Source organism: Helobdella robusta (genome assembly GCF_000326865.2).
Source record: "Helobdella robusta unplaced genomic scaffold HELROscaffold_5, whole genome shotgun sequence".
In the NCBI taxonomy this organism is placed as follows: Eukaryota; Metazoa; Annelida; class Clitellata; order Rhynchobdellida; family Glossiphoniidae; genus Helobdella; species Helobdella robusta.
In genome coordinates, this window is record NW_008705254.1 from 5781705 (window position 1) to 5793952 (window position 12248).

Here is a 12248-nt window from a genome sequence, read left to right on the forward strand (position 1 = left end):
TGTTTCATTAATAACGTTTTATTTGTACTTTCACAAAATAATAATTAGTAATTATTTCCATAAACAGACAAAAATAAAATAAATATAAAATAAAAATTTGTTGGTAACTTGAAAGAAATACTAAAAATAACATTAACCAGTGAAAAATATGGAAAAAAAACATTAGCATCAAGCAATCTGATGACAAACAAATCAAAATTAAAAAGTTGTCAATAAAAAAGATTGAAACGATTATTATTTATCTGCGGCACGATGAACTGTTCACTGACAGACCACGGACTGGCGATAAGTTTTGTGGGCACCAGCATTGCCAGTTTGCTCTTCACAGTTGGAATAGTTGGCAACATTTGCGTCATACTGGTTGTCATAAAGACGAGATCCCTTCGCAGACATCCAACAAATTGGTACTTGGCATCGCTGGCTGTTTCAGACTGCATCTTACTCTGTACAGCCACTCTTCCGAGCATATTAGAGTATCGGTATTCGTTGGGAGACTGGGTGATGGGAGATAATGGAAGTTGTCTGGCTGCAGTGTTTCTGCAGTACCTTGGAATCAACGTGTCCTCCCTATCCATAACAGCTTTCAGCGTTGAAAGGTACGTAGCCATATGCCATCCAATGAAAGCTCGCATCATTTGTACAGTTTCCAGAGCCAAAAAAATTATTGGCATGGTCTGGTTGTTTGGCGCCATCTACTGCGCTCCTTGGCTGTTTTTGACAGAAACTCGATCAAAGTGTCAGTATGAAATAGAGGAAAAGCATCAAAATTTAACTTTCGTTCCAGATAACGATCCTGTTTCTAATAAAAGCTGTCTGAACGGAAGTTGTTTTCAATTTTTAGAAGATTTTGACAGTTTAAAAATTGTAAACAACATGAACCATCAAAAAAAATTTGAAATGGTAAATGACACCCACCAAAAAGTGTTAACGTTTACTTACGAATGCTCTTTCAAACTGAAACGACACCAGTACAACATTTACTACATGTCCGATCTGGTCATCTTCTACATGGTCCCATTGATTGGCACCAGTCTTCTGTACTGCCTCATCGCCAGGGCACTTCATTTCTCAACTGAGTTGAATCAAGATAATCCAGTCAATCGGAAAACTAAACACAAACAACAACAACAACAATTTCAACCGCTGTTCCCTATAAAATCAAACAAAACTGACCAGTACCAACAACAGTACCCACAGCCACAACATCAACAACATCAACAATTACCAGCCGTCAAACAGACAACGACAAAAAACGAAACTGTCCAGAGAGTGAAAAGCGTCGTTTTTTACGACGGCGATGTTGCTGAAGCAAATGACTTGAAGAATGGCGAAAAAATAAAGTGTGGTTTGTTCATTTCGCAGTCACAACAACCGCAACAAGTTCACATCTATCATCACCATCACCAACAACATCAGCTGGTTGATCATGTGCAACAAAACCAGCAACAACCTCACCACTTACAACATCAAAATTCTTCACAGCAACAACATCCCTTTGTCAAACGTTCCAACAAGCAAAACGTTGCTTCGTCGCGAGTGCAAGTTAGTTTTTTGTCGTGAAAGTTGGGCTTTTCGTGCAAATTTTGCTATGCTGGTAATTAAATTTGTTGTGTTTTGGATTGTTGAACAGCGGACAGCGGCACTTGTTGTTTGGTTTTGATTGTTTTCAGTTAGTCGATGTTAATGTCGATAATGCAGTTGTTGCTATTATTGTTATTATTATTATTGTTGTTGTTATTATTATTATTATTATTATGCAGTGCGATATGGCGTGTGTTAGACAAACAATGAAGCTCAGTGTCCGTACCTGATAAATGTTTAACTGCCGGCGTTCACAAAAAGGCTTTTGCTGTCCGTTTTTTAATGACGACGAGGACAATAAAAGGGATGATGTGACGACGAGATGACAACGGTGTTGGTGTTTGTCTTTGGAGGTCTGTTGATGGGTGTTGGTTGCCTTTTTGATGTTTAATGGTGATTGTGTGTGTGTCTTTTGAGTGCGCTGTTTCGAGTTTGTGATCAGCAGTTTTGGATTCATAAACTTTCGTTTGTTTGACGTGATTTGCATTTTACAACAGGCTTGTACATCACAGGAACGCATTAAAATAAGAACTTCAATTTATATTCATATACGTTTGTGTTGAATAATTATTCATATTAGAAATGCAAATATAATTACATAATCTTTCATGTTTGTGTCAATTATTTTTATGTTACTTTCGGAATCTATCAATTAGGTTTTGGTGTTAAAAATTCTTTCATGCTTGGAAAGTTTTGTAGATGAGCAAACTCATTTGAGCTCCAAATTGGTGTAGAAAGACATTTATAAAATTACAAATAATGGTTGTTTCCCCTTCTGCAAACACGGCTCACGTGAACGTGCATGAATCGAACTCACTCCACGCCACATTTCGTCGCTGTACAATGGCTGGGGATTTCTGGGCTTCATTCAAACGCAACGCAGGATTGAGCGCTTCACTGTTACAAAATTATGGAGTGAACATGAAATGAAAAATGTTTATTCTTCACGTTTGTATGCACAAATTTGTGTGCAGTCAAGTTTCGGTGCACCTTTATTCGTACGTCTTTGTAAAGAAAGCACATGGACATCGTTATTAATATAACTTCGGCTGGGAAATAATTATGAATTATGCATAAATAACTGCGGTTGATGAAACATGCTGAGCGTACATTGCAGAGATGAATACAATTCGGCTGAATTATCAGCCTCAGGAGAGTTTTTCGCAATTAAATTTTTTTTAACTTCATCGCCATTGTTTTACTATCGTTGTTGTTATTATTGATTACATTTGATTACATTATTGCTGTCATCTTTTCCTTCTTGCATCATGAAAATAAATTTTTCATTCTTATTGTGATTATAAAAAATTTTTAAAGTTACTTTTTCATCAAAATGATTATCAGCTTCTTATCTTTCACCCATCCTTGTTTTGTCGTGAATATTTTCACCATAAGCGTCACCATCACTGCTACCGTCAAAACTCTTACTGATAGATGGAGATCACGTGAGAGCTTCATCTTGAGCACGTGATTTGAAACATCCCTACTTCCGATTATCGTCGTTGATCATCAAAAATCGTAAAATGTTCACTCATTTCATTATGTTTGCAGTTGTTATTTCTTCTTAATTCCCAAGTTGATCACTTGGCTCTTATGTTGAACGCTAATATTATTTTGGTTGATATTTTCTATGCTAAAATTTTATTAAATAATTTCATAACAAGTTAATCAGTTTATTTAAACCTGACATTTTATTTTTTTTTAAATTGATGAATTTGCAGTCTTCAAGCACTTGCAGGTTCACTATCATGGAGTTATTAATGCGTAGAGGAAACAATTTGAGAACAAGAAAGATAAAGAGAAAGAAAAGAGAGTGAAAGAAAAAAAACAAATAAGAAAAACCAAAAATTGATGAGTATTTAAAAAAAGGTATTTGAATGAATTTGGTAAACATGAAAATGCCACAAAATGGCGTGTGGTAAAACTGTTTTCGATCATCATTACAAATGGGAACAGTTTAAAGATAACATATTTACATTTACTACGGAGTTTGAGTTCAAGAAATAATTTTTTTTCTCGTAATAGGGAAGAAATTAAACTTTTTAAGAAGGGATATATATATATACTCATGATAATAAAGATGGCTAAAAATATTTGAAACCCTCGTCTAAAATGCAAAAAGCTGAACTGATGTTCAATTTTTCAAATTTTCCAAAATGAGAAAATATTGTAAAATTATTGATAACAATTGAGTTGATGTTTTCGCCGAGAAGAATGTTGATGTTGATACAACGGTGAATCGGCTTGATTATGGAAATGAAGGTTTTGTGACAGAAGATCGGCTAGGTATAACGGGAGATTGTGAGTAAAACGATGCAGATGTAAAATTTACTTTTCATTTCAGCGTATTCTTCGCCTAGAACTAACTGGCGTGCAAATGCATATCATAACGTTGACGACAATTTTTGTTAATTGACAAGAATATTTTCCATTTGAAAAATTTCATTTTCGTGCCTAACATTTTTTAGAGTCATGTTAGTCTCCTTGTTAGTAACGTGGCTGCTTGCTGTGCAACACCTCATTCATCAACACTGAATAATGTTGTTTAACACGTTGAAGTGGTGGCTACTGGAGTAGCGATCGCAGCTGCAAACGCTTCGTTCGTGCGCTTCTTTATTGGTGTAAATGTATTAGGAGAATAAATTATAGTTATAAATATTTGATGAAGTGAAGCAAGTTTGGCACACGTGTTTGTAGTTGAAGTTGCACTAGTAAATCAACTCAATTATGCACGTACCGTATGTACTTACTTGAGTTCACAAATCCATTCTAAATGTAATTATTTTAAATGTGAAAACATTTGCTGGTACATTAATACATTATTTAATTAATTTCATTTACATATAAATAAAATGCGAAAACTAATAAAAATGAAAAAATAAAAATCAAAGAAAATATATTAAGTTCATTCAGTATGCGATAAAGTTATTTATATTTTTCATTATATAAATGGTTAAAGTATAAATTTTCAGCAGCTAAATTTTTAAAGAGTTTATTGATTTGAATAACAAACTTAAAAATATAAAGTCATCAAAATGACATCTAAGATTGCTGGACGATGCAGTTGTTCAAATGGCACCAATAACCGATCAAAATTGAAATGAAATATGCTTTAGCTGCTGTTTTGTTTGTGCACACTATCATGTCATTGTCATCTTCATCGTCCTCGTCATCATCATCGTCGCCAACGTCATCATCATCGTCGTCTTCATCCTTCTCATCATCATCGTCATCATCATCACCACCATCATCATCATCATTGTCAGCATCAACATCATCGTCATAATTTTCATCATCATCATCATCACCATCATCATTAATTTCATTAAAACCTTCGACATTCCTCCCCCTATCACCTCCACCTTCATTGATGCCACCTCCATTGGAACTCATTCAATATCTTGACCGACACTCTGGTTTTTTAAACATCACCATCACCATCATCATCATCCTCAACACCATCATTATCATTGTGATCACAATCATCATTTTTAAACATAATCATTAGTAGTCATCATCACCATCATTATCATTTTAATCATCGTCATCATTATCATTATCATTCGATCATTGTCATCATCACGATCACCCTCGTCATCGTCATCAGCACCAACCTAACAAACAATCACACCTCTCATGTCTACCTCTCCTCCATTCCATGGTACATGCAGGTAGAGCCATTGGAAGATTTCCCCTATTATCGTTCTTTTTCTATTATCGTCCTGTCATAAATAATTATCGATGGATGGTGTGACACCGACTCATTTTTATTTAATGTTCTTTGCAGTTCATTGTTTCTTTTCTATCGTTCAAAAATCAGATGTTTTTTTTTACAATCCTAATGACTTCGAATAGAATTAAATTGCAAATTAAAATGAAGCAGAAAATTATTAAATTACTTATAGTGTATGCGTATCGTATATGTATGTATGTATGTATGTATGTATGTATGTATGTATGTATGTATGTATGTATGTATGTATGTCCGGGCGCCTACCATCATGCGCAGAAATGCCGGATGGTTCCTTGAGAACCGGGATTGAAGCCTTGGAGAAGAGCCGACAAATGTAGTCGTTTAGCGCTGAGTGACGTAGTTGACGGCCCCCACCCAGGCGACAAACCAAACCGTGGTGCCCAAACTCGTCCGCCTCAGCGCCGCATCGGCACGTGTATTTATTTTGAATGACCAGGCCAAGTCTGAAGCCAATGGCAAATCTTACAGACTCGTCGTCAAGCCTGGTGCCCACAGAGGTGTTAGGCCACGATCTCAACCAACCACAGCTGGCAACGCTGGACATGGCCAACAAACGAGCGGTGGAAAAGTCGTCGCCGCATGAAGACAACAAATTTTGAAAGATTTTTTTATATTCTTCGATCAAAATTTGGACGTGCGTACGGTCCCCCGGGGCGGACGCTGGGGGAAGAATATCGCGGCAACGAAAAAACCGGTGGAGCAGGAAAGACTGTAGGTCGAGAGTGGCAGCGGCAGAAGAATTATAAACAACGGGAGCCAGCTGAACCACGCTAAGCAACCCCAGCCCACCAAATCGCACCGGCAGCTGAGCCTGGGACCAACCACTGTCGGTCACTTGAACATTGCAAATCGACGACAGGGCGGTGCGCAGGGCTCCGTCAAATTCGCCCAATTTAGAAGGGTCAATGTGTTTAGATGTACGCAGGAAGTACATCAATTTGGGCAAACTGAATGTATGTATGTATGTATGTATGTATGTATGTATGTATGTATGTGTGTGTGTGTCTATGTGTGTGTGTGAGTGTGTATGTGTGAGTGTATGAGTATGCTAAGATTATTTATTTATTTATTTTTGTTTTATAATAAATTGTTAATTTATTATTTTAATTTTCTTTAAAAAAAAGCAACTTTCCATAAACTTGAGTTGTATTTGTATTTATATGAATGTGCGCGCCAATAAACTTTCAACGTTATAGTTTTCAGTAGTTGGTTAACTTCCGCATTTAATACCTAATTTAAATATTTATCATAAGTGTTCAAATATTTAATAAATTATTCATTAATTAAAAAAGTTCTTTTTCTCAAGTTTAACATCAAAAAATGATTTAATTAATTAGACATTAGAGCTTCATTACAAAGAAACAGTTTGAATTTATTTCATACGTTCAGTGTTTTTTCTTCTACGATTAAACAAAAAAATGAATGATTTACGAAAATCTTTCCCTGCAGACCAATGTTTGTAATTTTGTTAAAATCGATAATCTGAATAATTTGAAAAAAGCAAATGTCCTTAGTTGCAATTTATTATGAAAATGTTTTTATTTAATTTACAATTTTCCAGTTTTGTTGAATATTTCGTCAATCAAACCTCACTCTAACTTCAACTCTAACTCAGTAAAAAAGCTTGTTTAAAAATCATTTTTTGATTAATCATTCAGATTTAATTTTTTTAAAAATCTGACTACAATTATCTCCATCAAAAAGTCTATCGCATCTTGTTGATCAAATAGTTGCAAATGTATTTTGTGAAAAAAAAGAAGAAATAGATCTCAAGCACGTGTCGAAACATGATTGGAAGACTTCACGATGATGTCTAGACAATAGACAATAGACAATCAGTCAACGAGACAGCGTTCGAGTTTTGAGAAGAATTGATTACCGATGTCAGTTGATCATAATCATCGTAATCTTCTTCCTGATCTTTGTCATAATCTCAACCAGGATTGGTATTTTCACCTTCGCCATCGTTACCATCATCACAGCCATCTCCAACATTATCATCATCACCACCCACCACCACCACAATCATTATCATCACTATCATAATTTCCACAACCACGGACATCATCATCAGTGCTATCATCATTATCATACTTATCTAATTTGCAACGGTCGGATGTCCTATTATTCATCGATCAGTACAATGCAGGCAGATTTGTGCCAGGTGAAGAGGCAACATACAACATTTGTATGCAACATACAAAGATTTATATGCAACATACATATATTTGTATGCAACAAACAATATTTGTATGCAATAGACAAGCATTGTTACACAGCATACTAATATTTGTATGCACGATAAACATTTGTGTGCAACATACAACATTTGTATGAAATATGATTGTGCAAAATTTGTTACCAGCTCCCTGACGTTGGCACAGAGTCCAATGAAGATTACCATTTTATCAAGTGATCAACTTTCCTCAAATATACAAATTTTTATCAACTTTTAAAAAAAAAACAAGTTTCTCCATTTAAGTATTATACCCGGAAGTTCACTTTTTTTTAATTTTATTCACTGGTTTTAAAATTGCAGTCTATGTTATTTGGTATGCAGTTCATCGTGGATCGTTTGAAACTGATTAAAACAGTTTCTGTTTGATTGATTGATTTGTGAAATAAAACATGAAATAATATAAAAAAAAACATGCAAAACATTACAGAAGTACAAACTAGCACTATGTAATTAAACCTACAAACTTCTAAAGACCCATTTTGAGAAAAAACGCAATGGGACTCAAATGAACATTAAAGTAAGGACGTAGGACAATCAAAAAAACATAAAAATACACTCGAAAGATTAAACATTCTAACGAAGAGACGAACTCTTAAACACGAAATGACGATGAGGAAGATGAAGAGAGAGAGAGAGAGAGAGAGAAAGAGAAAGAAAGAGAGAGAGAGAGAGAGAGAGAGAGTGAGAGGCGTAGTAGAGAAGAGACATGTTGCTGTCTTTTCTACTATAAAAAAGTTTTTTTTTATAATTTTAATAAATTATTTTCAATGATATTAACACACTTTCACGTTTAGAATTGTAACATGAAATGTAACTTTTTAAGATAGAATCCAGATGATTAGGAAAGTCAATAGTTTTCATGAATCATCTTCCAAAACAAATACACACCACACACAGACAAACGCACAAAAACACACACACACACACAAAAACACGTACTCACACACACACACACACACACACACACACACACAAGCTCTCGAACTCGCTGACAATCTTAAAAAGAAAGATGTATCACGCATAACATAACATGGCCAGAGCAGAGCAGAGCAACCACATACTTACAAGCTGCAATGAAACAATGTGCATGTACGAACGTTCATACAGATGTACGAACGTTCATACAGATGTACGAACGTTCATACAGATGTACGAACGTTCATACAGATGTACGAACGTTCATACAGATGTACGAACGTTCATACAGATGTACGAACGTTCATACAGATGTACGAACGTTCATACAGATGTACGAACGTTCATACAGATGTACGAACGTTCATACAGATGTACGAACGTTCATACAGATGTACGAACGTTCATACAGATGTACGAACGTTCATACAGATGTACGAACGTTCATACAGATGTACGAACGTTCATACAGATGTACGAACGTTCATACAGATGTACGAACGTTCATACAGATGATTAGATTGAAAGTGAGATATAAGTTTTTAATTTTGTCCATTTGTTTCAACTTGAACATAAGTAAAAATTTATATTTTTTGTAATAATAATAATAATAATAACAAGAAAGCCAACAACAACACAAATACCAACGGAAACCACAGAAACTATGAATATATATCCATGACAGAAGCAATAACATCTACAGTTGCTCTCAGAAATGCTGTCCATTTATAAGACGAATTAAATAGAAACTCAAAGACTCACGCCTAACGAGAGTGCATGCATTCACTTTTCTGAAAGCGAGGTTTAATTGATTGAAATTTTATTTTTGATTAATTTCGCACCGTAAAAAGTTAGCCTCGCGTAAATCTTGCTTTTAAAAGAAAAATTCGATTTTTTATTTCCCGCACAACACCCATTGAGATGAAAAGAAATTGGCTATCCATCAAACGGTTTTATGGCAATCAGTTTCATTAGTACGCGCACACGCTTGTATATACAGATGTCCATACACACAAACGTAACGTCTACACACACACACACACTACACACACACACCACACACACACTACACACACACACACACCACACACACACCACACACACCACACACACACCACACACACACACACATATAAACACACACAAACACATACACCACACACACACACGCACACCACACACAAACACACACACATATAAACACACACAAACACATACACTCAAACGTCTACACTACACACACAAACACACATCATGCTTAGTTCTTCCACAGACTCCCATGTCACAAAGATGTTGTATGGCTTAAATGCCATTAAGTTCATCGCGGAGTTATATAGTTGCAGCAGCAGTTGATGAAAATTTTTCAGCAACCGACCGTTGTGAGTAAAAAATTTGTTTTCATTAGCAAACAACGAATGAGGTAAGAGAGTTATGTGTCCTTGCAACAAACATGTGACGACTAAGAACTGCAGCTAAGAACTAATTTTGAATTGTCTCGTATTAAATAACTTGAAAAGGAAGGCTCATTTATTTGTTCCAAGACGTATGTTGGAGTAGGATGCATGTGACGAAGCATCCAAAGAACCACTATCTACAATTCCTCTATCCTCTTTTAATACTAATAATATTAATGCAAGTAAAAAGGTAAAATAACTTTGAACAAATAATGTTCATTTAACTAATAATTTCTATAATTAATTTTTTAAAGATATAAATCAAGAATTCAAAACAAAAATGATACAAGATTTTATAAGGTGAATGTATTGTAGAGAGAGAGAGAGAGAGAGAGAGAGGGAAAGAGAGAGAAAGAGAGAGGTACACTATCACCAGTTAGCATGAACTCTTCAATCAAACACGTTACACGCAACAGTAATTTTTTGACAAAAACTAGAAAATGAATATGGATCATGGGAAAGTAACAACAAATGAAAACATTGATTTCAATGTTGTTGTTCTGTAAAGATCAAAAGGTCATGGTCGAAATCGTCTTCATCGTCCTCAATTTTTAAAGGCAATCTTCTCAATAACTATCTTTGTTGAATAAACTTTTATTTTGACAATTAGGTCAAGTTATTAGATCAGAAGATTCAAATGTTTAATATATATTATTAGTAGAAAATTCCAATTTTTAATAGATATTCTTGTTAATATTTCGTTGAGCTTATTTACCTGATATGAATTATTACATTGTTAGTTCTTAACAGGTGGCATGCAAAGTTTATAACTTGCCTGGTGGTCGCCAGGCCAAAATAATCGTTTATTTGGTGAATAAAATAAAATAAATATTTTTTTCCTACAATTATCATCATGATTACCATCACTATAGTGAACATCCAAGATTATAATGGTTTTCGTTCTTCGTTTTAATGATCATCATTATTATTATTATTATTATCATCATCATCATCATCATCACCATCATCATCATCACCACCATCACCACCATCACCATCATAATCATCACCATCACCATCACCATCATCATCATCATCATCGTCGTCATCATAATCATCATCAATATTATTGTCATCAACACCATCACTATCACCATCAATATCATCATCACATCATCATCATTGTCAGCGTCATCCTCATTGTGATTTTCGTCGTCATCATCATTCTCATCGTCATAACCGTCACCCTTCTCGCCATCTTCAACATAATTAACATCATCATCGTTTACAACCCATTTTTAAAACCCACAAAAATTTTTTTGGCAGCCAAATTCAATTTCAAATATTTTTGTTTATATGAATGTTTTATGTAATTTTTTGTCATGCAATACTTAAAAGATAAAGAGTTCGAATTCATAATAGAAAAAATTTAATCAAATTTGAAATGAACTCAAAATGTCAAATAACTTTATTTGGATGTCTGTTAAATCTGCAAAAATGAATCTTGAAGGAACGAAAATGTAAAAATGTTAAATGACTACATTTGAAGAGAAATTATGAAAAACTCTTTAGCGTTCACGTGTTGAAAGTGGCTGCTTATGTTTCATCAGGTTGGTTGGTCTTGGTTCAAATCGATTGAAGATAACTGACAGGCGATCTTGAGGGTCATCACAAAAATTTAATTTGACACAAAAATAAATAAATTAGTTGAATAGATTAGCTTAAAGTTTTATAAGTGGAACGCAGTTCAAACGGAAACCCAGGTTAATAAATAAAATTATGATGAAGCTCGAATTTAATAAAATCCCTCACTGCCTCTGAATATGGACAGCCAAATAGGACGCCACTGTTGACTGTCACTGGCTGTCTGAATGTTTTAACATTAGTAACAACAACAACAACCTTAAAATATGTTATATGTTTCCAATAATGAAAACAACAATATTAAAATAGCAACAACAAAATTGAGTTTAATTTAGCCAAAATATTAGTTGAACACGTTTAATACATGCTTCACAGAAAAATTAACAACAGTAAGCAGAAGATTAGCATAATGCATTCAAGATGTCGAAATACATTTATCGAAAGTAAGACTGACGAGATGACTTCACAGCAAGGGCGCCATAATAACTCGTGAATAACTCTCTGTTGTGCAACCTTACAAAATGCAGAATTTCAATTTTTAGCGCGGAAAAAACATTTCCCTGCATGCAATCAGCCGGAGAGATGACGTTGATAAACATTTCCTGTCTTCAAAATGCAACTCAATTAATCCTTGCTGTTTGTCCTGGGGACATAATTTTGGTGCTACGTTCTGCACTGTCTTACCTCTTTGTTTTCCTACCCGCTGATTACTGCAGACAAC

At 34.7% G+C, this 12248-nt stretch overlaps 1 protein-coding gene across 1 annotated transcript in view; it reads left to right on the plus strand.

Moving 5' to 3' along the window:
• Window positions 1-252: 252 nt before the first annotated feature.
• HELRODRAFT_68111 (hypothetical protein) overlaps window positions 253-12248 on the plus strand; it is a gene marked incomplete at both ends in the record, with an annotated part of 33899 nt that continues 21903 nt past the window's right edge. The window contains 3 exons of the mRNA XM_009026939.1: window positions 253-736; window positions 923-1095; window positions 9111-9209. Of these exons, the coding sequence (XP_009025187.1) occupies window positions 253-736; window positions 923-1095; window positions 9111-9209 (756 nt within the window). The remainder of the gene's footprint in view (window positions 737-922; window positions 1096-9110; window positions 9210-12248) is intronic.